General features: G+C 45.6%; 1 protein-coding gene across 4 annotated transcripts in view; it reads right to left on the bottom strand.

The window, feature by feature from the left end:
* Nucleotides 1-15,469: 15,469 nt before the first annotated feature.
* The window catches only part of LOC146338138 (protein argonaute-1), a 76,490-nt gene continuing 64,300 nt past the window's right edge, over nucleotides 15,470-27,659 (bottom strand). For 2 of the 4 annotated variants that reach the window (XM_084816002.1, XM_084816003.1), the window contains exons 14-19: nucleotides 27,111-27,201; nucleotides 25,265-25,459; nucleotides 23,184-23,318; nucleotides 22,164-22,265; nucleotides 19,588-19,787; nucleotides 15,470-18,207 (exon numbers count right to left, since the gene is read on the bottom strand). In XM_084816002.1, the coding sequence (XP_084672128.1) occupies nucleotides 18,099-18,207; nucleotides 19,588-19,787; nucleotides 22,164-22,265; nucleotides 23,184-23,318; nucleotides 25,265-25,459; nucleotides 27,111-27,201 (832 nt within the window). In that variant the 3' untranslated portion in view covers nucleotides 15,470-18,098. Of the gene's footprint in view, nucleotides 18,208-19,587; nucleotides 19,788-22,163; nucleotides 22,266-23,183; nucleotides 23,319-24,074; nucleotides 24,208-25,264; nucleotides 25,460-27,110; nucleotides 27,202-27,659 lie in introns of those variants that run through there. The other 2 variants (XR_014785169.1, XM_084816004.1) reach the window with 2 other exon arrangements.

The following is a 27,659-nucleotide window of genomic DNA, read 5'->3' as shown; positions in this document are numbered from 1 at the left end:
TCAATTAATAAATTAATAATCGATTAATAATTAATTATACTGATATTATCAGTACTTAATAAAACTATAACGCCCATCTTAGATTAATCTCTGATCTCTTAGGTTAATTAATTTACATTCTTAATTGACTAAAAATGTCCCCCCCCCAGCTTAATCAGGCAGCATATCTGCCTGATTAAACTGGGGTGGGGGGGATGACACACATTTGTATTCAGTTAAAGGGTAAATCAGTTAATCTAACCAATTTTATGTTATTTATGCAAACAGAAAATTAGGTTATGTCCCACCTTTCTTCCATCATGGAACTCAGGATGGCTGCATGTGGTTCCCAGGTGGTCTCCTTCCACGCACTGACCTCAGTTGCCTTCAGACCATGGCCTGGGACCATATGATATATTAATTACAATGAATATGGACTTGAGCACACTCCGGGAGAGAGCGCAGGACAGGAAGGCCTGGCGTGCTGTGGTCCACGGGGTCACGAAGAGTCGGACACGACTGAACAACAACAAATTGCTACAGAAGCTGAATATATATAACTGGGACCTGCAACAAAATATTGCAGTGGGAAGTGTTCCCTGTTTAGGATTCCAGTCACTCCATCTCATTCTCAGTCTGTGCCCACTGAGGATGCTAAGTCCTCATTGGGTTGTTTTTAGGGCCTCCCCCCCATTTTGTTTGTAGTTCTGCAGACTTTAAGCCTGCTGAAACCTCCCTCTTGTGTGTGGATGGTGCCGATTCGGCTCCTTTAGTGAGCGGGGAAGAAATGATCTTGGAGAACTGAGTTTGCTGTTGGTATATGATCTTGATAGTGCAAAAAGTCTGAAAAAAGTCACCCGTGTAAATAAAGGAGAGAAAGAACAATAACATTTTGTGACACTTGTTGAGCTTGATGATTTTATACAGGCTTCTTTGAATGCACCTTCGCTGCTGCTTTACAGTCACACTTTTAAAAACAATCCCTCTAAAAATCCTCTGCCTTTACATAAAGACTTGCAAAACAAGATGGGAAACTAATGGTGCAATCCTATGCATGTTTAGACAGAAAAAAATCCTACAACTCCCAGCATGTCCCAGCTAGCATGGAATGCTGGGAGCTGTAGGTCTTTCTTCTGTCGAAACATGCATAGGATTCCGCCCTAAGTATTTTGGGGGTGGGGTGGGGTGGTGGGGAGACAAACCTATAAAAGCAGAAAGGTTTGCCAGGGTAGTGGAGATCTGTGATTGTCAAAACTCTTTTACCACACAGTTGTTCAAATTTTAACTGAAGAATCCCCCCCCCCCCCGCTGTATCCAAAGCAGCTACTCTGCCACTGAGCCATGGCCCTGCCTTGTAATGTTTGTTGTCTCCAGTTCCTCCCTGTCCACACATGACCAAGCAGCTGCTGCACTTCTTCACCCATAAATTGACTTTGTCTTCCGACCAATAGCCTTTTTCCGTAAGGCAGAGCAGGGTGGCTGCCTGATGCGACAGATGCCCTGGGACAGCGGGGGCTGCCCCTTCAGCTGCTCCTCCTGGTTCCCCTGGCTTTCAGCTACTGTTGGAAGAGAGTGCAGTATATGGTATGGTAGAAGACACTCTCCTGTCACATTCAGCTGCCAATCCAGCTGGCTTCTCTATGTAGAATGGAGGGACAGGTGGGCACCATCCTCAGGTCCTCATTTTGTCTACATATTTTGGTAGTTGTTGGCATTTGGGAGCCTTCCACCCAAACAAAAAATTGGACTGGATACCATTCAGTGCCATTTTGTAGGGGATGCTCTCCCTAAAGGTTTTAGCTTTTAGGCATGGGGGAGCCATGCTTGACAGTGCCATATACCCAAACACAGCCAATGGCAAGGCCCGATCCTATGCCATCACATAGAGCAGGGGTGTAGAACCTCTTTCAGCCCAAGGGCCAAATTCCATTTTGGAGAAGCTCTCCGGGGCCACATTCCAGTGGGCAGGGCCAAAGGCAAAAGGGCGTGGCCAAAATACCAGCATATTTTCACTTAAAGTTCATTGGTAGTAATACTTAGGAGAAGCATTTGAACCTTTTGGAATAGGGGAGTGGGGAATATGCAGAAGTCAAACCAAACACTGTATGTACACCATCAAGGTAATCCAAATTATCTCCTGTAGTAATTAGAAACTGAGAACCATGATGATCACTGTCGTCGTTCACCATTGACACCGTCCCCTTTTTCTTATGTTTAATTCTTGGCACTTTTTCTGCTTCAAAAAACCTAGCTTGATCTCCATACAATTTGCAAAAAATGGATTCACCTCCATGGCCAGTCCCCTGAGGGTCTCCAGTTTGAATGATGAAATCCTTCTGTATATTATGCATAAGGCAGTAATTGTAGTACTTGATTTTGCAGAGGTTTAGAAAATTCAGACAGGCTCTAGGCCTCTCCTCTGTGTACGAGTCGACCACCAGATCTCCCAGCGTGGTTTCCAGCAGTACGGCCATGATGCCTCCGTAGTCTCCTTCCCGCCTCCGTGAGTATCTTCATTGCTCCGGAAGAAAACTCCCCTACAATCCCGACATGCCCTGCACTGTCCTCACAAACTACAGACGGGCAATACGCTTGTCGTAGACTCCCTTACTATAGACACACGCCATATGCAGTAGCCAGGAAACCACCAAATTATTTTTTGTAATTGTCATCTGGGGTCATCATGCATTAGTAAGTATCATGTAAAAACGACAGTTTCAGTTGGAGAGAACTGCTGTGGATCTTGAAGGGCATAGATCCCCCAGCCATGGCGATATATGATATGGGATCATTAATGTAGTGGCAAATTCAGAAGTGCAGGGTCCTTTCGTGGCAGTCACAGCCACGCCCCCTTCTAAGATTATACAGCCTTGTAAGATATACAGCCTTCAACTGGGATCCAAAAACAGTGCAGCTGAGACTAAGGCAGGGGTATTTCAATTGGACACCAGAGAAAAAAATGCAGGGGTGTTAAAATCTTCTTCACCCACCCACTCACTCACTTACTCAAACACAAACATTTTAGGTTTTCAAAATACGATACTCACTCAAACACAAAATGTGTGTAAAAATGTGTTACAATCTTTTTCACTTACTCAAACACAAACATTTTAGGTTTTCAAAATATGATACTCTATGGAAGCTTCACCTTCTCAACTCAGCCCTCATGGACAAATCCCTTCTCATTTAAACAGCCCCCTTGCACGTTCCCTTAGCACCCCAACATTACCCATTAGCCTTCCCTAAGCTCCTTCATTATATCTCCCCCCTCACCCTTCAAAAGAAACGTCCACTCATACAGCCGGATTGAGCTACGCACACACACAATGATGTAGTGGTAAATTTGGAAATGTGGGAGCTCATTGTGACAGTCTCCAAGGGCAGTCCAAAAATTTCAGGCAGCTGTGTCAATCCATATCAACAAACTAGTTCCAGGAGTTTCCATCTCCACCAGGAGCACATCTTTGGTAAAGCGAATAGGTCTTAATTGCCCATTCCAGATCAAGTCATCCCAAATACTTTGCATTCCAACATGGAACAATATATTGTTGCTTGGAAAATTCATTCCCCCAAACAGCTATAGTGAGGGTGGCAGCTAAGCTCAGAGGGAACAGGGCATTCAGAGGGGGGTGGCAGATGACATCAGAGTCCCTGCCAATGAAAAAGTGCCAGGGCTGCATCCCTGTGAGCCCTGCCTCCACTACACCACTGTATGGGATAGTCCAAAGCTTATCAGAGGGTGCAGGGAATATCAATTTTCTTTCCTAATTAAGGGTACTGATTGAGCCCTGCTTTGAACTTTCGAGCAAATAAGGCACTGGGAAGTCATAAGCAGCCATGTTTGAACACAGCCCACCCCAGACTTGTTAGAGTACGTTGCCTTTGCATTTAGCAGTGAACCACTGAGGGGAAGAAAGGAATGATAATCAGGATGTGCTGGAAAGACTTTTACCTTTGGAGGCTCATGTGTCATTTCGTGCCTCGACAGCACAGCCAATGAACAAAGCCCCTAATCTTGTTTATTTCTATCTCACCTTTCTACCAAAGACCTCAGAGTGGCATTTGAATCCCCTCCATTCTGTCATCGCAACAACCCTGCGCGGTAGGTTAGATAGTGACTAGCCCAAGCTGCCCATTGAGCTTCATGGCTCAGTCATAGTTTTAATATCCTAACCAAGCCTTCCCCAAGGCAGTGTCCATGCCCTCCAGATGTGTTGGAGCACAGGTTCCATCATCCCCAGTCAGTGTGGCCAAAGGCTGCTCTAGTCGCTATATCACACTGGCTCTCTTTCCAGAAGTATATGGGCTGGCTGTGGCTACCCAGTTTGTTGGAGGCACATGCCCAGATTATCTTGTTTCCTCTCAGGAGTCAGTTTCCCCGGGATGAAAAGCTCTAAAATTGCAGCACTAAATGGAAACCCAGAAAGCAGGCATGAGAGCAACAGCCTTTCCCTGCTGTATGTCCCCAGTGTTGGTATGCTTTTGCTGCCTATAAACCTGGAAGTTTCTTTTAGCTATTACAGCTAATAACCAGCAACCTAACCTATCCTCCATGGATTTGTCTAATGGGGGGCGGGGGCAGGGAGACAGCAACTGGGAAAGGAAGGAGAGAAAGAGGGAAGGGGACAGAGAGCAAGGGGGGAGGGAGGAAGAAGAGGACCCCACCTTGAGATCTGTGGATACGGGGCAGGTTAGAAATCGTTAAGTGAATAAATAAGGGGGTGGCAGAGAGAGAAAAGGGAGCAATGGAAAGAAAAGACATGGGCCCGCCTACGGCCAGCTCTGGCCCTGCCTTGTTTTGGCTCCCAGCCATTCACCCCTGGTATGCGCGTCCGAAAGATTACAGCCCTTGACATAAAGAAGGGTTCCCTGCCTGTTCTCTAAACAAACATATAGATTTATAGACACAGAAGGAAATCAACCCTGGGACATCCCACAACACGGGGTTGAGAAACACGAAACAAATATTTCCATATAGTGCACAACTGTATTTCTGTTAAGAGCACTGAAACCTTGGTATACAGAACCATGGCAAACAGCTACGGCGGAAAAATCGACGTACCAAATGAAATTAGCTGAAGATAAAGTCAAAACATCTGACTTCTATAGAATATGGCAGGATTTTATGTTGTATACTAATCAAGGACATACACAGCAGTATTTGTCAAAGCTTTCCCTCAGACTATGGGAAAGAGACTAAATATAATCTGTTATGGGGAAGAATTATAAAGAAAAACTCGAGTCATCCTATGACTTCCACCTATATCTTGGTTTGTAAGGTAAAGGCGAAAATATACATATATGTTAAAAGCACTACTCTCTGTCAATAAGTAGATTTAAATCCAATGTGTTTCCTTTTATTTATTTTTTCTTTCTGTTAGTTTGTTTAATCTTGTTTTGGAAAACTAATAAAACTTTTTTAAAGAACAGCACTATATTTCTGTTAGCACTATATTCCCTGGATTTGTACAATACATACTAAACATTTGAATTTATCATATTCATATCCTGCTTGTTCACCAAGGAGCTCGGGGTTATCCCATTTTTATTCTCATGACAACCCTGTGAAGTAGGGTCTGCTGAGAGCAACTTGGCTGAAGGCCACCCTGTGGGCTCCATGGGTGATGGCGGATTTGAACTCACTCAAACAGTTTTTCTCTTCCACCATGCTGTTAAGCTACCCGGTTGGCTACAGAATTAAAGGCCTCATTTTTAGACACTTCTATTTGCATGCAATAAAAAGAATGCAATGCCATCTTGAACATGGCAAAACTATAGTGTGTCTGGTTGGCAAACGAAGGGGAGTCCTCAGCTGCAGTTGCCTTGAAATATTCCCACTCAACCCAATAAAAATGTTCTGGCTGAAATGCACACACACTCCATGCCTGAAAATAACAGAGACTGTCTCTTAAACACACATGGAACATAATGTTCCTGCCGCAGTTGCTTGTGGTTTAGAAGGAACAGACAACCTGGGGCGACAGACAGAGAGCAGCTCAGGCAGGGGGTAAAATAACAGGCAAAGTTAGAATAGACAATTCCTCACATTCCCAGTTTCCTTGTCCTTCGAGGGTTGTATGTGCCAATACAGAAAAAATTAGCAGGGCATTAAAAAAAATCCCTTCGGATATTTTGGCCTACAACTCCCATCAGCCATCGCCATTGGCTATGCTGACTACGGCTGATAGGGGTCATAGAATCATAGAATAATAGGGTTGAAAGGGGCCTAGAAGACCATCGAGTCCAGCCCCCTGCTCAGTGCAGGTAGCCAAGTCAGAGCATCCCTGACAAGTGGCTGTCCAGCTTCATCTTGAATGCCTCCAGTGAGGGAGAGACCACTACCTCCCTAGGTAATTGGTTCCATTGTCCTATTGCTCTAACACTCAGGAAGTTTCTCCTGATGTTCAGCCTGAATCTGGCTTCCTGTAACTTGAGCCCACTATTCTGTGACCTGCACTCTGGGATGATCAAGAAGAGATCCTGGCCTTCCTCTCTGTGACAACCTTTCAAGGACTTGAAGAGTGCTATCCTATCTCCTCTCAGTCTTCTCAAGGCTAAACATGCCCAGTTCTTTCAGTCTCTCCTCATAGGGCTTTGTTTCCAGTCCCCTGATCATCTTCGTTGCCCTCCTCTGAACCCTCTCCAGTTTGTCTGCATCCTTCTTAAAGTGTGGTGTCCGAACTGGACACAGTACTCAAGATGAGGCCTAACCGGTGCTAAGTGAAGGGGAACTAGTATTTCAGGCTTGCCCTCTGAATGCCTACAGAAGGCCAAAACATCTGGAGGGCCACAAGCAGAGATGTACAAATTGTATAAAATCCACTCTGTGTTTCGCAGATTATCGGGCACCTTTTGTTCCATCATTCATTTCACGGACAGATGCAATCTTTCCATCATGTGGGAAAATACGCAAATAATTCCGTAAGAGGGTTCGCAACAATTTACATAATTTACCTCAGTACATTTAGTGTATTGTTCCCCGTTCCAGTCAACTTTTCCCTGCGTATATTTCCCAGTCGCAGCAGAAACTTGTGTATTTTCCTACGAATAAATCTGTGTAAATTTTGGGAAAGTAAAAATAAGTTCCGAAAGTCCATGGACTCTGTGTGGCCTGAGGGGGCCAGCCTGCAGCAGATTCTGCAGGTCAGATTCTTAGAAGTCTGGGCTCATTTTAGACGGTCTCGAATTTCTCTAGCATTCCTAGCCACAAGTTGGCCTTCCCTGGTTTAGCCCAAGCAACAGAGACCTAATGCTTCATTGTTTCTTTGGTAATACCTATACTGTATTACAGGGAATGCTTGGGAATGCTCTCAGTGGTGTACGTAGCTTGGGAATGCTCTCAGTGGTGTACGTAGCTTGGGAATGCTCTCAGTGGTGTACGTAGCTTGGGAATGCTCTCAGTGGTGTACGTAGCTTGGGAATGCTCTCAGTGGTGTACGTAGGTTTCCCAGATTATCTCCAGTTCAGACGTGGATTCTACAAGGCAGAAGTTGATTCCTTATTCAAAACGGAGGCTGTTCTAGACCAACCTTTGCCAACCTGGTGTGCTCCAGATGTATTGGACTTCAACACCCATCATTCCCAGCTAGCATGGCCACTGGGGACTATGATGCCACACCCTGAGGTTGTGAGAGGTCTAACACTGGAATTACCAGCCTGCTGCTACCACTTGAGGTATTTCTCTTCCATTACTCTGCGCCCTCAAGTATATCAGGGCTTATACTTGCTGCTATATAAACTGCCAGCTCCAATTCATGTGGGTATTGACCTCCACTAAGCTACATTAACAATTTTTTTATTTTCTTATAAAGTAACAGTAAGAGTTCATGTTCTTCCAAAGCCAAGTAAAATAATCAAACCAGCACACACAAAGGTACTGAACTTTTCTTTCAGTTTCCAACCCAACTCCTCACCAATTTCCAGCTGTCGTAACTCCCTCACAGAACCCCATGGACCAATCCCAGCCCAGGAATAAAGCTCAGTTACCATAAATGTCTGCCGTCAATATAGCTAAGACCAGCAATAAATATCATCTGAACTTTAATAAAAACCACAGTTCTCCATTTCATCACAGGGGCCAGGTTGGGGAAGGTTATCCTGGCAGAATCTCCAACTAAAGCTTCATGTTTGCGCCATGTATTTTTCGCATGTGGCGCCCCCAGGCAAACACAGAAGAAAACTGGGGGATTTGGACTCTGAAATAAACTTTGAGTCACCCTGCATCATACACCCTTAGCCACTGGGAGACTATCAAATCTTACCTCTGCTAGGATATCACAAGGTGGCTTTAGACAAATCAATGCCCTTAGACAGCAATAAGCCACAGACACAAGGACAAGCCAGATTTCAACAATCTGACTTGTCCTTGTGTCTGAACCCATCCCTGCAAACAAATCATGATTTGTTAATCACCTACAAACCACAAATAGAAGCCATGGTTTGTTGTTGTTGTTGTTGTTGTTAATTACATTTCTATACCGCTGAATAGCTGAAGCTCTCTGGATGGTTTACAAAGATTGTTGGCTTTCAAAGACTGCCTTGTTTAAACTATGGCTTGTGATGTCTGAACCCAGAATACTGGCTTATCTCTAGCTTGTTTGCACTGTTGTTCACCCTGAAACAGGCGCCCAGTAAGAGTAGCCTGAAAACAAAACCATTCGGAAGGCTGGCAAAATGGGCAGGAGAAAAACAGACCAGAAATAGGGAGAACAATTTGCAGCTTGCTCATCTGCAGACCAATATACAGCTAAACAACAAACCATGGTTAATGTAAACCATGGCATAGTGTGATGTCAGAACACAGCCACTCTCTTTCACAGGGGTTTTATATGGATTATAAGCTAATTTGTATATGAAGAACTCATAATTAGGGCTACAATGATACATCAGTTAGACCAATCAATTAAAATCTTTGACTAGACTTCTTAAAAGGTGCCCTTGATTAACTGTGCAGAAGATTTTAAATGTTTTAATCATATGTATAAAAACTAGCTACCAAGTACCATCTTAAAAGAGGCATTCTCCCTTCTCTCATGCACAAGGGGGTATGTATCTTCTAAAACGTTTCCTGTTTCAACATGTGGGTACAGCCCATGCGAATTTGACCATCTTTTAAAAACAAGGGATGCAGCCCTCTTCTGTGCCATTGCCGCCTGAGGTGCATTTCATGACAGTGTACAAGAGGCACTCTCCGTTAGCACCATGCTGTATGTGGAACTCCCTATCTCTTTAAATAATCCCCCTTGTTATCTGCATTCTGCCAGCACTTTAGGGCATTACTTTTCCAACTGGCTTTTGATTTTTCTGCTGTTGAGATTATTATGTTAGGGCGCAATCCTATGACTGCTAGACAGCGTTTAGACAGCCATAGGATTTGTTGGTTTATGGGAACTGAGCTCGGAGCCGGGCTCCAAGCTTGGTTCCCAGAAATCCAACTCCCCTCCTCACCCCTTCCCCCACTGCCTCGTAGGAGGCATGGGTCATCCCCGGCTCTGTGAAGCGGTTCTAAAGGGGACATTCCTGGGGCAGGGAAGGGACGGCAGAAGCACTGTTACAATGCGCTGTCTGGCCTCCCCCACTCCGCTCTGAGGTGCCCTGGTTAGACAGCCAAAATCGGCCGTCTAGCCACAAATGCAGGGTGGCTGGTGCATGGAGGAGAAGATCCCCTCCACACCCCATAGGATTGCGCCCTTACTTAGTTTTTAATGCTGTTGGACTATTGTAATTTTGTATGTTGTTTTTGTTTTAGCTGCTTTGAGCATCTCCATGAGAAGGGAAAAGCAGGTTATAAATGTTACTAAAAATAAATCCTGTAAAAACTCTTGCCCTCTTTCAATAAAATGTTAACAAACTCTTGCCACAGGAATATTGTTTTTATTCCTATGCAGATGTATTTGGTAAAGCAATTGATTAATCAACTACAACACATAATGAATTGGTTGAAGTCTATTCAAATCAGGTTGCAGCCCTAGTACTTTGAATAGTAGGTATTGTCCAAGACCTGCACTAAGGCAATACATTAAGCTTTCAAGTTCTCCAGCACTCTTGGATGTTAAAGAAAAGGGGAGGATAGAGCAAGAAAAAACTCAGATAGGATGTTTCTTCCCCCCAATTCTGCTCTTTGAGGGGGTTAGAAGAGTCCAAGTTCGAATCTCCACCCTGCCATAAACTCACAGGCAGCTCCCATCGCCAGCATCCCACCTGCGAGAATGGGAGCCTGCCTACCTAGCCTGTGGATGTGTTGCAGAGATATTTATTTAAAGCATCTCCAGCTGAAACAGCTTCCGGAGTGGCTTATATATGCTCAACAGTAAACAAGACGGACATAGTCAAAATCACACAACACAAAGGGGCTGCTTCTGTTGTCGTTGCTGCTGGTTTTATTGTCAGCTTTAATTGTTGCTTTTATTGCTATTACATTGGGTTTGTTTTTATAGTTTTTAATATTTTAACTGTTTTAATGTGTTTTATTGCTGTGAGCTGCCTCGGGAGGGCTTCTGCCCTAAAAGGCAGCCAAGAAATTTTTTAAATAAATAAAAAGGGGTGAGGGGACACCCCCCCCCCCAACTCAGGCCAATTCCTAAGAGTTACACAGTTATGTAACTATGGGGGTTGGGATTTATTTATTTATTTATTTCATTTCTATACCTACTGTTGAATCCTACTGTTCTGCGATTCTATGATTCTTGTAATGACCAGCTGGAATGGAAACCGTTCAGGGCCGATAGACTGGTCCTGCTTCTCCTTCCTCCCTCTCCTGCAGTCTGATGGCAATGGTTGCTGGCAGGTGACAATTGAGGGAAAAGCCTCATGGAGCTAGCCTGCATGCAGAGCCCATGGACTATCCCATAAAAATAATGGATGTGAAGCATTCTGAACACCGTACCAACCACAGGTCAGAGAATATCAACAGTTCTGACAAAGCGAGGGGCACAACAGCTTTTGGAAAAAGATGAGCTAAGCTTCTGGAGGATGCATCTGTCAACAGCTATTACCTGTGACAGTGCAAGAGAACCACCATGTTTACAGACAGACGCGTACCGCTGCGTTCCAGCAGCCCAACAAACCAGAAGGCCGCTGACCTGCACCGCTTGTGATTTTTGCAAAGGCTGCTGGTGGACCACAGTTAGGGTGGCCACTTATGCCTCGCCAAAAAGGAGGATAAAAAGAAGACACCAGTTTGCTTATGCAAATTTGTATGTATAAGTGCAAGTTAGGAATAACGGCTAATAAAATAAATAAATCAAATAATGCTCTCCATATCGCAAGGTTAATACAATGATTCCCCTCTAAAAGAGCTGAGTGAATTTCTTTGGGTGAGACGCACATTGAATCCCACCCCCAAATCTCAAAAGGGGGGATACAGAGGTCAGCAGCCCCCTTTTCACCTCCGGCTTCAGAATGAACCAGGCAAAGGACGCTGAGGGATGGAGCATGCAAGGGGAGGGGAGGGGAGGGCAGGAGGCCCCCAGAGCAAGCCTGGCAAGGTCTCTAGGGAGCCATACTTGCTGCTTTCCGACTGTGGCATTTGGCGCAGCAGGAAAGCAGCGGGCGGACCCTCCAGAGAGGTTTCCCACCTGACAGCTGATGCTGAGGGGTCCTCAGAGTAAGGCTTTGGGTGGACTGCCGTTCTCGACTGATTCAGGGCCCTAGTATTCCCCCAAACTCTCCTTGCTCATTGCCCCAATGAAGGAAGAGGCTCCTTACCCAGCAAGGTGGCCACATTCCTGTAACTCTCGAGCATGACCTCCTTGTACAAGACTCTTTGGTCTGCATCCAGCAGGGCCCATTCCTCCTCGGTGAAATGCATAGCCACCTTCTCAAAGGTCTGTAGTCCCTGTAAGAACACAAGAGCCCCTCATTCAGTCTGCCCTACCCCCGAAATCCTCTTCGTAGTTCATTCATACAGCATAACAGGGTGGGAATGTGAGCTGCTAAAGATGGTCCTGCAAGAACATAAGAGCAGCCCTGGTGGACCAGGGCCTATTGCCTTGAGTGACAGTTCTGGATCCAAGAGCATTCCCAAACTATGAACCCTGGTGTAGCTGTAGCTAGGCTATCTGTCCAGAGAAGGCCGTAGTTGGTATATCAGCCTAAGCTGATAAAAGGTGCTCTGTGTAACCAAGGCACAGGTGGACTTGGTTACACAGAGCACCTTTTATCAGCTTAGGCTGATATACCAACTACGGCCTTCTCTGGACAGATAGCCTAGCTACAGCTATACATGGGGCTGCCTTTGAAAACAATCCAGAAACTTCAGCTGGTCCAAAATAGGGCAGTGAGATTGTTAACCGGGACAGGCCAATGTAATCTTATGCCAGTACTTTTCCATCTGCACTGGCTGCCAGTCCATTTCTGGGCCCAATTCAAAGTGCTGGTATTAACATTCAAAATCCTCGACATATTGGGGCCAGCTTATATGAAGGCTCGTCTCCTCCCATATGTACCTGCCTGGTCATCTTCAGTGGTCCTTCTCCGGGAGCCCCTGCCAAAGGAACTGAGGGAGGTAGATATGAAGAGGGCCTTTTCTGCTGTGGCTCCCTGGTTGTGGAATGAGCTTCCCAGAGAGGCTCTGGCACCTACATTGTGCTCTTTCTGGTGCCAGGTGAAGACCTTTTTATTTTCCCTGGCATTTTAGTCTTATTAGCTGTTTTAATTTATTGTATTTTAAATCTCTGCATAGCTGCTAGGCTTTATTCTGGGTTCTACTTTTATGCTGGTTTTAGATGTATTTTATATTGTATTTTATGATTTTAATTGTTGTGAACCGCCCAGAGTGCTTTGGCTATTGGGCGGCATAGAAATGTAATAAATGTTGGATATACCACTTAGACACACAGGAAGCACAAGGACATTTTCACATGCCTGAAGCAAAGCCACCAAATCTTTTTGTAAGAAACAAAACAGCTGCATTTCAGGAGTGTTATTTGAGTAAAGGGGCAGGCAACCTGGTGCCCTCAAAATGTTTTGGAGGCACCAGGCTGCCTACGCCTCTAGAGGATAGCTGCTCTTTAATAAAAATGTGTTTGAAATACTGCACAATAGCATACTCTTCACAGAATTTTTTTCCCTTTAAGTGAGATGTTGTGGTCCCGCTCCTTCCAGAAATAAAAGGGTATCCAGCTTTTGAAAAGATTAGCTATTTTCTTTGTAACATTAAGCTTCAATTTGCCTCTCTCAAAAAGGACTGTACAGCAGTAGTTCAAATCTGTTTATTAAACGGACCATACAACGTTCAGTTTCAAATAAAAAACACAAACAAGAAAACAAAAACCCAATCAATAGTGTGTTTTGTGAACATTCTCTATTTACACTTCAACGCTTCCTTGTAACAGGTTAAAAAACAGTTTTGAACGCAAACCAGAGTTGCCATCACGTTAAAATTTTCACAATTATTTGGAAGTGCAAAATTACATGCGCATGTGTGATACGGGTTTCACTTTTTTTTATTGCTGTTCTGCTGTGTTGCTCACACTTCTCTCCAGACAAGACCAACGCAACAAGTTTGCACTGTGCTGCCCAGATGCTTTTAATATTTGAATTAAAGGGGGGGACAGGGGACAGAAGAAATATCTGCTGCGCTGTTGTACGGTTTACGTTTATGCTTTCCTACAACTTCAGTTTGCTGTGGACAGTAGTTGCTTCGTTGGTCCCAAATGGATACAAAAAACCCAGGCATGGTGACTTTCCTGCTTAGAAACCAATGTTTGGTAGCCCAAGAACTTTTGCAAGTTTTAGAGATACAGAATTCAAGAGGGGAACAGCATCTCGTTCTCAAAATTACAGAGAACTGCAGGTTCCACATAAGAATTTATACCTAGAAGTTATACAGATAAATATTCGAACTTGCACCCAATTGTGCCCTCTGTGTAGCCAAGTACTTTTCCTACTCTACCTGAAGAATGCTGTGTAACTCAAAAAGCTTGCATCTACCAAATGGAAAAGAAAAGAAAAAAGTCAGTCATCCTACCGCTATTTTGTATCCTATCAATTGCATTTTGGCATGCCCTTAGACTGGGGTGGGGAACCTGAGGGCCTCCAGGTGTCATACTCCATTTCCCTTAAGCCCAAGCCAGCATGGCCAAGGGTCAGCCAGCAGCCTTGGGGATCAGGGCGGGGTACAAAGTTCCCCAATCCAGCCTTAGACACCAACAACTAGGATCCAAAGAACCGAGGAACTGGCTCCAGCTGTCCAAGGCAGCTTTAGATCAATTATTCATTGGATAGCAACCCCCCATCCCCAAATGCTGTTCAAAGGGGGCGGGGGAGTGTCGAACATTCCACTGGGCTAATGCAAGCCCCCGGGCATGAACGCAGGGACCTTTTTGGATCCCAGCCTTATATTTGTGCTGCTCCTCAAGACCTTTCGAGGAGCATGTTCTTGCCTTCATAATCCTCTTCCATTCACCCCTCTTCTGACCTGGTGCCCCCCAGCTGTGTTGTGGCCAATGGGCAAACTGGCTGGTGATAAAGTGAGCTGTAGTCCAACACATCTGGAGGGTACCAGGTAGGGGAAGGCCGCCTCTATTGTTCAAATATTAGCATTAAATTGGAACTAGCAGCAGTGCAGGTAAAAAAAAAAAAGCCAACAACCAAGAGCTACATAATTATGCTTCCTCCCCACGCACACCACCTGTGGGGTTTCGGCAATGTCTCCAGCTGCAGAAGGAAGAGAGGCACAGCAACAAGTTACAGTCTAAGGTGCAAGGTGAAATGCTCCAAAACGTTTTTCCGCAGATCTCATACGTAGCCTTGCAGCGCTGAGCAGCAGACATAGTCTGTGGTGCAAAAGAAAACGAAGAATGCTTCCTCTGCTAGGTGCTCTCTGAATATCAAGAGGACAGAATACGCAGTTTTTGCCAAAGCTAAGCAGGAATGGAACAGGAAGCCTCCATTATACAGAACATGCAGGTTGGTCTAAACCCATTGATTAGAACATCTAAACAAACAAAAGAGGGAAAAATACCCCAAACCCAGAAACTTTGTTCAATAGAGGGTGCAGCAATGACATCATTTACGGCACTTAGTGAAAACTCCGCATGCACCAGGTGGGGAGGAGGAAGAGAAGGATGGGGCAGAAAGCGCTTCAAAACATATGCTTCCCCCAGCTGCTTATGTCTCATTATGTCATGCCAAACACCCCTCCATTCAAAGCAGCAACCTAACGACGGAGTGCAAAAATCTAGAAATGAGCCCACTGATAACAATTCAAGTCCTGGAGGTTTGCATTTGTTTTAAAGCAATTGTTTTTTACAAAGCTACAAGCTTCTTCTAGATCCCCCTGCCCCCCATTCTGCAAATGCTTAATTCATTTATGTTTGCTCGAAATCTTCAGAATCCCAAACCAAACTTTTCAGTTGCAATGCTGGTGACTGAACTGAGAATCCCAGTCCAAGCAGAGAGAGAGGGAGAGAGAGAGAGGCAGGCAAGTGTGAAGAGACACCAAGAAAAACTCAAAACGCCACTCCTGCTGAAATTTTTTTTTTTTGTTCTAGCTCACAAGCTGGGGGGAGGGTGCTCCCCAACTCCCCTCCCCCTTTCTGGGGAAAACAGTGATTATAAACTGGATTCATGCTGGAAGATGTTGATGTGTTACCCATGCAGGCACTTAGTTAAGCAACATTGGCTTTTCTGTACTGATGCTTTTGCTTTTTTCCCACAAGACTGTGTCCAAAGCAAAACGACTGCAGCCTTGCAGACTACAGAGCAGCTGAGTGAAAGCAAAAAGCAAAGGGTTAGGGCAGACAAGTCAGGATCCAAAGAACTGCATAACTCACTCTGTGCAGCCCGTAGTGCATTGGACTTGTGCTTCAACAACCAGCCAACCGTGCACACACGCTCCTAAGTGCTGTAGTGACAGCATTTTGGAACTTGGGGGAATTTCAAAAGCAATTTGCGATATGAGACAGAGATCTGACGGCTCAAAATAAGAAATCCCACTGGCTGCACAGAAGCCACTGATGCATCCCTGCACCAGTTGTTTGGAGCATGGCTAAAGAAGGTGAGCCATAATGCCCAAGTTGTGTAAAACACAACCATGCTCCATTCTGAGTGGCTATTTTTGTTTGCATAGCATTGTGCTGGGTTAACATTCTGCCCCAAAGTGCCCCATACGGGGACCGGGGTGCGGGGGGGAAGAGGTAAGGATAAAAAGAATGGGACATTTGACTTGACATTGGAAGCGCCAGTGGTCTGTCGGCATTACCCCATGAGCTGCTAAGCATTTAAGGGGATGTGCTTTACAAGCAGGTGGCATGGCTGTGTGAGAGACAGACCAAGTTTAGCTTTCTTGTTTTGAAGGCTTACTTTGGCAGTTGAGGACAGAATTCTGAACAGACAGACAGCCCATGTCAGAGAACCTCCCATCTTGCAAGCACAAGATGCTTGCTGCAGGAAGTGAGGTTGGAATTCATCAGTATGGGGAGAAGAATAAATTTCCCATATGAATACAGAATCAATAATTATTTCTACATAGACAGCAAAGTGCATTTTGATGTTCTGATCTAAAGAAGAGCCGGGGGGGGGGGGTTGGCAAAAAGAGGGGGAGAATTCCTGATCTTCCTCCCCCCAATATATATATTTATAAAATAAAATGGCAAGAATTAAAAATAGCTGAAGCCATCAAGATGGTTTGAAAATATGCTGCACTTATAAACTGTGGTAGGTGAAAAAATAAACTATTCAAGGAGACTATATAACATAGAATAAGAACACTCTAGATTGCAGTGCAATTCATGGGAAAATCAACCTCATACTAATCTTCTCTGTATCGTTCCAATTTTAGTATATGTCTCACCAGAGCAAGCTCAAAGAAACCCACCTCATGTGCTATATGAACACTCCAACGTCTTGGGGTGGGAGCAGGGAACAAAGCGATGTAAACACTGAGCATATGAATGGTTTGAGTAGGTTTTGGCAACAGACTCGGCATCGTATAAAAATAACACTTGGTAATAAAAAATTTCATCGGTATATAAAACAAATCAGGACATCAATTGATAATGGAGTTCTCTTTGTGCTTGCAGGGTAGGCAAAACATTCTTCCTCTTACATACCCCATTTGTCAGAAAGGAAGTAGTTAAAAAAACAACATCAGAAATAAAATCAATGTGTGTTTTTTTTTAAAAGCAGGTTTTATCAACAGCTCTCCAAATTCATATGTAATGTTAAAAGTGCACAGAATTTTAACCCATCGTGCGACTGTGAGCTAACATGAAACTGTAAGCTTTGTGAACATTAAAAAGAACTCCCAACACTTTCAAGATGGAGATCCGGACCACCACCGAAACACGAGTATCGTTGGTTTGTTTTTCTTTTTCCCTTTGAAAGGTGAACGAACGTCAACATTTTGCAGCATTGCAGTAAGGCACTCGCCCACAGATAAGTATGCGACTGTTGTGTCAGAAGGGCAGCAGCTAGCCCACTTTTAAACAGACGGAAGACAAGTTTCCTTTTCGGCTTTGTGGTAAGTGCTGGGGGTGCCTCATGTTATTATTATTATATATAAAGGGGAGAAAATTATTTTTTCTTCAACGGGGAGGGGTAACTGTTAAAATTCATCTATAAACTACCGGCTTTTCTTGTTCTTCTTCACCAATTAAAGCATTTGTATCCTAAAATATTAGTTTTTATAAATCTAGTCATCTGTTTTAAGGCTCTACAAGTCCCTTTCCCCCACCCACCCAAAATAATAACAAACAAAAATCTTATCAGCGTTTGATTTGGCATTGGAGGACCAAAAGAGTTATTTCACAGTCGAAAAGTCTAATATTGCGTCTCTCCCCCACCCCCGCCCCCGCCCCCGCAAATGAAAACCTGTTTTCGTTTGAGAGGAAGTCAGATTCCTTCCTTGGTTTAAATACTTTTGTTTGGTCAGGTAATTGGAAAGCCTGAAAAACAAAGTCTCTCTTGCGATACTACCAAGGTGTGTCCTTCCAGTGAAGTGGCTCTCTTGCGTTTGCCCAGAGGATGCTGGTTTCCTGCCTCCAACGCGGTCCACGCCCCGCAGTGATTTCTCATTGGATGCCCACACGGTGCCCCCAATGCTTCCTTTTATATTTTGTATGGCTCCTACAAATCTGAAAGCTTTCTGGAGTGAGGTAAAAAAGTTAGGCTCTCTTTCAAGCAAAGTACATGGTACGTAAAGTGTCCTGATGAACTTGCACAGCCTTGGCCAGGGCCTGAGGGTCACGGCCGTTGCTCTGGCCAGATATGTGACTGCCTTCTCCGCTGAAAGTGGAAAGAGAGCAGAGAGGGGGACAGGGCAAGAGAAAGCAAAATGAAACATTAGTTTTTAACAGATAACACCACAGCTTCTTAATTGCTTCCCTTGTGAGAAAGAACCCATCTACAAAAATCAGCAGGTCTTTATTCTGCAGTAAGAAAATTCCCTTACAGTGCAGCAGGAGTGTTGAACTTAAGAACACAGGCACATAGGAAGCTGCCTTACCCCGGGTCACACCATTAGTTGATCTAGCCCAGTATTGTCGACACTGACTGGCAGCGGCTCTTGAGGGTTTCAGGCAGGATTCTTTCCTTCCCTTACCTGGAGGAGCTGGGGATCAAACTTGGGACTTTCTGCATGCGAAGCAAGCGCTCTATCATACTGAGCTATGGCCCCTCCCACAACCTCTACTCCCCAGGCCAAGGCCAAATGCTATCACAGAGACGCTCAGGGGCCGCAGTCCGGCGTGGGCGGGGCTGAACGCAAAACAAGGCAGGGCCAGAAAATACCAGCATATTTTAGCTTAAAGCTCTTAACGCCAGTAACTAACCCTTAGGGGAGGCACTTTAACCTTGTAGAATGGGGGTGTGACGTTACATGTCTGTAGCTAATGCGTCTATGGCTATGAGTAAAATATTCTTGTTATATCTCTGCGCTTTATGGTGAGTATCTCTGGTGTGAGAGCGAGATGTGTGACAGGAAGTACGGTGGGTCTGTATACGGGGGCTGATTGCTGAGAGAGTGAAGGGGGGTGAAGTGTGTGCTATGTAAAACTGTGTTCTGAGTCAGATAGTGTTAGAGAGGGATAAGGTCAGAGCTAGCTCAGAGAGAGGGATTTGATTGAGATGGTTTAGATCAGAGCTAGGATTTGTGAGAGGCACGATTTTAGGACTGAAAACAGGGATGGGGGGACTGTGGTAATGGTGAGAGGATTATCTGAGTGTGTGATCTAGAGTACTGTGTATGAGACAACATATATTGATGAAGCCATTACGAGTCACCTGTTTATTATTATTCAGCAATCACACCATGACAGAACAGTCTATCTCCTGCATCTTTGGGGAAGGGCCGTAGCTCAGTGGTAGAGCACCTGCTTTGCATGCAATTTTGAACTTTTTTTCCAGCAAAATTTGCATATTTCTCAAACACGAATGCATGTTTGAGAATTTGTGAACATTTCTGGAAAACACGTTCTCCTGCTCACACTCGCGTTCGGGATTGCTAATGAGGCATGTTCACCTGTTCTGCAAAAGAGCAAACAAAATTCCCGTACATCTCTGCAATGAACCCCAAAGTGCCATTAGGCTTCTACCACAAAGCAATGGGGGGAAAAAAGGGTGATGGTGGGAAAAAAATGTTAATAGCCCCCAATCCCAGTTGCTCACCTGTCATGCTCTTTGTCTACAAGGTGATATCGTGCCCGAAATGCCACCAACCGGGCATAATATGCTGGTGCTGGGATAGAAACAGAGCGGGTGCAGCGAACGTAAGTGTGGCAAAGCTGGTAGGTGAGGATTTGAAGCTCATCTGCTGTAAACCGGTTGTCGTCCCAAAGAACGTAGTAATGGGAAGGCCTGCTCGTACCCTAAGGTAGGAAGAAGAACTTGAATCAAGGCTCAGGCCCAGGGTCCATCTAGTCCAGCATTCTGTTCACACAGTGGCCATCCAGCAGCCCTCGGGAAACCCACAAGCAGGACAGGAGTGCGTCAGCACCCTCCTGCCCATGTTCCCCAGTAACTGGTGTACACAGGCATACTGCCTCCCGCCACTGGAGGCAGCATATAGCCATCAGGACTAGTAGCCATTGATAGCTTCCTGGTGCAGCAGTGATGGGAATTGTTGGGAATGATGGGAGCTGCAATCCAACACATCAAGAGGACAACTGGTTCAGGAAGTCTGCACTCTCTCTCTCTTTTATTTAATGTATATCCTGCCTTTCTGCCAAATCATTGTACTCAAGGCAGCTAACAATAAAAAACAAAATTAAAACGAAATCTTAATTAAAACATAGCATAAAACCAAATAAATTGAAAACAAGTAAAAACACAATAATAAAAAATGAACAGCTCTTAATCCAATAAAAACCCCTTTAGCAGCAGACAACTGACATGCCAAAGGCCTGCTTGAGCAAAGAAGCATTTGTCTGCCGGTGGAAGGATAACAGAGAGACAGCAGGCTTCCCCTATCCCGGCAGGGGGTTCCAGAGCCTGGGAGCAGCCACCAAGAAGGCTCTCTCTTGCCTCCCGACCAGAGAAGATCTTAATACCTGAGCAGATTCATATGGGAGATGGTGGTATTTCAGGTAGCCTGGTCCCAAGTCGTAGAGGGCTTTATAGATCATAACCTGAACTTTGAATTGTGCCCGGAAACAGACTGGTAGCCAGTGAAGCTGTTGTAACAAGGGAGTCATATGCTCCCTGTAACAGTTTGGCTGCAGCATTCTGGACCAGTGGAGGTTTCTGAACAGTTTTCAAAGGCAACCCCGCACAGAGCCCGTTACAGTGGACCAGGGGTGAAGAACCTCTTTCAGCCTGAAGGCCAAATTCCATTTTGTGCTCTTGGGGGCCACATTCCAGTGGAGGGCCGGGCCGAAGGGGTGTGACCTTCTGGAATCATATAGAATCATAGAATAGGAGGGTTGGAAGGGGCCTACAAGGCCATCGAGTCCAACCCCCTACTCAATGCAGGAATCCAAGTCAGAGCATCCCCGACAGATGGCTGTCCAGCTTCATCTTGAATGCCTCCAGCGTGGGGGAGCCCACCACCTCCCTAGGTAGTTGGTTCCATTGTCGTGTTGCTCTAACAGCCAGTCCCCTGATCATCTTTGTTGCCCTCCTCTGAACCCTCTCCAGCTTGTCTGCATCCTTCTTAAAGTGTGGTGCCCAGAACATTGACACAGTACTCCAGATGAGGCCTAACTACTGCTGAGTAGAGGGGGACTAGTACTTCCCGGGATTTGGAAGCTATGCTTCTATTAATGCAGCCCAAAAGAGCATTTCCCTTTTTTGCAGGCACATCACATTGTTGGCTCATATTCAGCTTGTGATCGACAACAATTCCAAGATCCTTCTCACTTGTAGTGTTGTTGAGCCATGTATCCCCCATCTTGTAACTGTGCATTTGGTTTCTTTTTCCTAGCTGCAGCACTTGGCATTTATTCCTATTAAATGAGAATCCCAGAGGGCTGAGTTGGGACCCTCAGAACACCGGATTTGGCCCCAGGCCTAAGGTTCTGCATCCCTGAATAGTCCATATTTATATATGTGTGCGTGTGTGTATGTATGTGCATGTGTATATATATAAGTGTGTGTGTGTGTGTGTATGTATATATAAATATACATAAATTGGCAAAGGAGATGAATATATATATTCTTTCATTTCGATATAGCGTTTCTGCGTCCACCTTCATCAGTGACAGTGCAAGAGCTGCAAAACAGGTGCCGTGGTAGTGGCAGTTGTAGAACGTTAGTGCTGGGGATGGAATTCCTAGACTGCAAGAGAAGTACAGGAGGTGGTGTGATCCTCCAGCTTCAGGACACTGGCAGTTAATGTGTCTAGTCTATAAATCCAGAAGGTTTCCCTTGTTCCAAGGATTGCTGGATTAGATGGTTGTTCTATATCCACCAACTACCACCACCACTACAACTTCCAAAACCAACGACTGCCACCTCGACGTGGTCCGTTTGGTTTTGCCTTCCCCTGCGGTCAACTCAGTGAGGCAGTGCAAGCGATTGCTCCTTCCCTGGATCTGTGGTTCCCGCAGAGCCTCTGCTTCAGGGACTAACAAATTAAGCTAGTGCCCATATATGAGCTTCCTCCTCACTTTATTGCCTCCCTTCATAAGAAGAGAACAGGAATTACGGGATTATGGGATTGGATACACAGAAATGTGTTCTGGGATTATGGCTATGCTCTTAACATCCCCACCCCCCACCCAAGAAGGGATGTTAAAGTAAGGTACCTGAATGCCGGCATGACTGCACAGGTAGAAGTCAAACTCAAAGGGATGAGTAATGTTCGTATCCACTGTTGTTCCTGCTGGGATGTTCCCACTTTTGCCAATCTGCAGAGTTCATTAAAAAGAAAACAAGCATAAGATATATAGCAAGAGCAATTGCTTGGGATGCCTCCACTGTTTCCAAAAAGCGCTCTCTCTCTCTCTCTCTCTCTCTCTCTCTCTCTCTCTCTCTGGGAAATCATTTTGGGAAGTGCTTTTACAAAACTCCCCAAAACAATTAAAGAATTAAATTACTTCAAAACTTGACTCAATCTCTCAAGCTTTATTAACATGATCATTTATCCTGGGGTAACTGCCTGTTATCTTGCAGATTTGTTCTTACACATCCTGTATGAATCGGAAGTGTGGAAGGACAGACAAGTACTCTGGGTAGAATCACCAGCTCTAGACTTGCCTGTCTTCTAGCAGGAGATCAATTAAAAAAAATTAATAAGGTTCTCCTCTCAGATAGGCAATTCAGAACTAAGAAAAGCCTTACTCTGTAAACTGAACACTTTGCAAACTTTCATAATCGATTATTCTTCTAGTACAAGGGAGAGGACGGAAGCCCATTCATTGCATCTACGTCTCTCCTCCTGGCTGATAGAAGCCCAGCTTAGCCCTTCTGAGATTTCAACAAGCACCGCCCAAATGTTTTCAAGCTTCTTATTATGTCTACAAGGACTAGAAGCTTAGGTAGGCAGGCAAAAAGACAACATCTCAGGATCCTAAATTCTGCCCAGCAAATTCTGCATTTGTTCAGTATGGCTGCAAAGTGTCCACAAAGCTCTCGCTCCGGTCTCCTTGGCCATGATGCACAGTTTTGGGGGATCATCTCTTCAAGCTTCCCTTCAACCTCACCTTTATCTGTGATCAGTTTAGGGCAATATCCTCATGCTCAGGGCAAGGGAATCAAGGTGCTTACAGTGGCCTTTCTAGATGTGAGAGGAACACAAAAATACAACCCCTGTTGCTGAGCCTTACCCTCTCGTTCTTATCCGCACAGAAGAGGCGTGTGTGATGTCGCTTCTGAACGACAATGTAAGTGATACCTGGCTGATAGTCCTTCTCCAGTTTGATGCAAGCATCGCGGATGGCTAGGAGCTCATAATGAAGGATCTAGACACAAAAACCAGCCACAGTGCTTTAAAGAGGTGGAAGAGGAATACGAGAAAGCCATGCTAACTCCACTTCTGTGTCCAGAAAGGGCCTAGAATCGATTGTCACAGGCACACTGATGCTCCCCCGAGCGCATCAAGAAAACCAGTTCGGCATCCTCAATTTGGAATGAGTGGCAGCTGTAGGCCAGTGTCACGTTAAAGGTCTGGCTCACAATGCAGGCTCTAATAGGGCTTGCAGAAGGCTAATTTGGTTTATTAGATTTGAAGCTTTTTGTTTTGTTTAGCCAGTGCGGTGCAATAGTTGGTGTTCGACTTGGGATTAGGAAGACCTGGATACAAATCCCGTCTCAGCCTTAAGGCTTCCTGGGTGACCACGGGCCAGTCACACACTGTTTCAGCCTAACCTACACCTCACTGGATTGTTGCGAGGATAAATGGGGAGAGGTGATTTGTGGGAGGTGGGGGAGAAAAAAAGAACTATGCATATTGCACAGTTCCTTGGAAGATGGGTGGGAGAACTATCTGATAAACACTGAGTGTCCCCAAATGAAGAAAGCATAATGCTCATTACACCTTGCTTGCCAGACAGGATTTGCAAGAGCTCTGGACCTGTTGCTCCCCTCCGGAATTCCCTTACCGACTCTGGTGGATTCTCATAGCCAGCTGGTGCTACAGAAGTAGATATCGGAGCCGTAGAGACTTAGCCCCTTCATAGCACAGACAACTCTATTGTGCATGGCACCAGGAGCTATGCACGGACACCAGCATTTATTCACCTTTTCACAGGTGTGATGCAGTCATGCAGACCGAGTGGAGCCTCACATGATACGTTCAGCTGATCTACAAAGATGCCAAGTGGACAGGCTGTGGATGTGGTTGGAGGAAGGCTCCATTAGGGATATAAAAAGGGGAAATCTTGAGTGAAAAAATGCACTGGGCAAGAGAATTAGTTCCGACCCTATCCCAGTGTGGTGTGTAGCAGTTAAAGTGTTGGACTGGGAAGACCCGGGTTTGAAGCTCATTGGGTGACTTGGGCCAATCACTGACTCACCACTTAACCACCCTCACAGGGTTGTTGTGAGGATAAAATCATGTATACCACCTTGAGCTCCTTGCAAGAGGAAAAAAGGAAGGGTATAAATGTAACAAATAAATATAATAGAATAATCCCTGGCTAGTAAGCAGGTCCCCCATCCACCAGGAGCAGATTTGGGGGGGGGGAATGCGGGGGACTGCGGTGGGGGGGATTTGATCTGCCAGCAGCATCCATTCTGCAGGTGGAAGGACACCACTGAATACAAACCATTATCAGGAACACCTATCAAATCAGTGAAGATGTTTAAGGAGCAGTCCTATGCAGGTTAGGAGGAAAAAAGTCCTACAACTTCCAGCATGGCTGGCTGAGGAATGCTGGGAGTTGTAGGGCTTCTTTCTGTCTAAACATGCATAGGATTGTGCCCTTAATCTACTAAATCACTCCACTACACATTCCAGCCCATAGATTTTACTTGGTGCATTAATCTTGTACCCTGCATTGCAGGCTGGACATTTTTTTTAAGCCTTCATCACACAACCAATTAATACAACAGAGCACCAGAAGGACACACTCCTTTCCCCCACCCCCCCCACCCCTCCCAACCAATCATTTGGTGGTTTTCAGCTTTTGTAGAGCCCACCCCCATCATTGTCAACACTTGAAATGCCTCTCCTAAGGCTCAGTTACTGGCAGTATGAGCTTAAAGCTAAGACACGGCGGCATTTTTGAGGTCTTGGCCCCAGCCTTTCTGCCTTCAGCTCTGCCCCCCACTGGAACGGAGCCCCTGAAAAATTCTCCAAAATGGAATTCGGCCCTTGTGCTGAAAGAGCGCCAAGGTTCCTGCTGCATGGGATCGGGCTTTTTACACAGCATCACTGGTTGTCCCAAAGAAGAAAGGGCTCCCTCACCTGTGGGAGTTGTCCCTCTGGCACTCCATCGCGGTAGAAGATGATGCGGGTGGGCTTGAAGCGCGTGGACTTGTAGAACTGGATGAGGAGCTCTCTCACCATGTATGACAGGTCCTCGATGATCTCCTGCCGTGGCCGCTGAACCCGCACCGTGGCGCAGTAGCGGCTCGGGTGGGCATCCATGCTACCCACCACCTGCAGCCACGAAAGAGCAAAAGTCCCACCTCCACGCCTTGCTTGCCAGCAACCCGCCCCCCCTCCCACGCACGCTTTTCAGGGACCAATTGAGGAAGCAGTGGAAATCGAGTGGTGAAGAGGAAAGGAGAGACAATGGCTCGGAGACACATGACTTCTCCCTAGGGAGCGATGAGCGATGGAGGGTGCGGAAAGGAGACGTAGTGCCCGTTTGGTGCACAAGCAACAGCCGCCTCCCGTGGACCCAAGGGAAAGAGGGAGGATCTCTCCCTAGCCCATAAGTTCAGGGTCTTCAAGTGACTCTCCTTCAAACAGGGATCAACTGCCTACCCGGAGCACAGGCGACTCCGCTGTTCATTGCTTAGCTGCTGGTGATTAGCATCTGAAAGAGTCATTAAGTTGTAAAAGGATTAAAGCCTTGAAAAGAATCCTTTTGTCTGTGTCTTGAGTTGGCTATTGGAGTGTACTGGAAGAGGCCGCCAGGATGCTCCTGACAGTGGTTTTCTTCCCAGTACTGCATGTCAGCCTGCAACTGGTTTTAGCTCTGTGCTTGCTGGGTGGAAGCCGACAGCCAAAACGAGCATTTGCCTCCCCCACAACCTCACCGAGCTGAGGGGACAGTGGCTGTTCTGCATGTCATGACAGCCTGATCTTTTTTTAAAAGTTGTGGGTCGTCATGCATGAGGAAGAGTGCTAATTCTCTTGCTGCGAGTGGAAGCGGCTAAACAACCCAGGGATGCTCCATCCCTGGTTTTTTATTGCATCCGAACCCAGGTCCTCTGGCTTGTCTCTCCCCTGAAAAGTCAGAGGGAACACTAAATAACGCAAGGATGGAATGTCTCTGGCTTCTTCAGCCACTCCTGTGTGCAGCAGGACTCACTGGGCAGCGCACTGGTGCTTCACACACAACAAAACAGGGTTTTAAAAACCCTTGTTTGTTATGAAGTGCGAAATGGAACTGTGCCGGGCTGTCTCTGCATCTGCCCTTGGAGAGCCTGCAGCCCAGCAGGCACAATGGCAAAGAAAGGCACTGCACCTCCACTGACCATCACCAGCTCTGAGCTGGAAGAGCACAGAGGAGGCAAGTCTGCCTGGCGGCATGCTGCCTTTCAGAGATGCAGGACTAGGTCAAGAACAAGACTCATCCTTTGGGGCAGAGGCATGTCCTGGCAGCCACATTTCTTGAACCATAATCTCTGGTCTCTGCTTCCATGTTCCTTCCTCCTAACGCCTGCCTCTCCTTCCCTCATTTGCTCTCCTTTCTCTCTGCTTCCACATCCTTCTTCACTTGTGCTCCTCCCCAAGACAGCAGCAAGAGTCCACATAGTCCGAAATGGTGTTTTCAGAAACAATTCTCTACAATCTTGAGGACTATAGACTTGTGTTGTTTAAAAAAATATTGGCTATGCATAAAAAATTGCATTCTTCGTCTCTTAAAGGGTGCTTACAGACATGCATACTGTACCCTTGCATCTTAAAAATTGTATGCATGTACAACAGCATCTTGGAGACACCACAAAACTGGCACAATGATGCTGAACATTCATGCAGCCACTATAGGACACATGGCACATCCTGGAGGAACAGAGGGTGGCAGGCTGCTACTGCCTCTATCTTCAACAAGACCACAACATTTGAGAGGTGAACTTACAGCTGTTATGGAGGGCTTCTTTCCATCACCTGCTGGCGGGTGAGTTACATCAGCTCCCAGGAATATAACCGGCTGTTGAAAGACAGCAGAACTAGGGGCAAGACAGAACAGAAGACTGAATATGAACTAGGGGCTTGGACTCGATGGTCTTGTAGGCACCTTCCAGCTCTACTATTCTATGATTCTATTACCAAAGATGAGTGTGTATGGTTTTTTTAGGGCAAGAGGAATGATCCCTTCACAAAAGTTAATTGCCCAACATTTTTGTAGTTTGGGGTCTTGGCTCCTTGTGTTCTGTTGTTTTAACAGCGATTGGTAAGCTATACAGTCATAGAAGCACGGAATATGATTCATACGGAATCATACGGTCGAGAGCTGCATGTTTTTATTTCCCACCAGCAAAATTCAAGATTCGTCCCAAAGGAACCTAAAATAATGTGTCCGGAATAAACTCTGGTCAACACACACCCGCGCGCACGTATGGGCAACGGAGGTTGCGGGGAAAAGCAGGGAGCGTGAAGAGAAAGGAAGAGCTTTATCAGCAGGAAG

Source organism: Heloderma suspectum, chromosome 10 (assembly GCF_057233095.1).
Source record: "Heloderma suspectum isolate Gila_16-S chromosome 10, 16-S_ref, whole genome shotgun sequence".
NCBI lineage: Eukaryota > Metazoa > Chordata > Lepidosauria > Squamata > Helodermatidae > Heloderma > Heloderma suspectum.
This window is presented reverse-complemented; position numbering and strand designations above follow the sequence as displayed.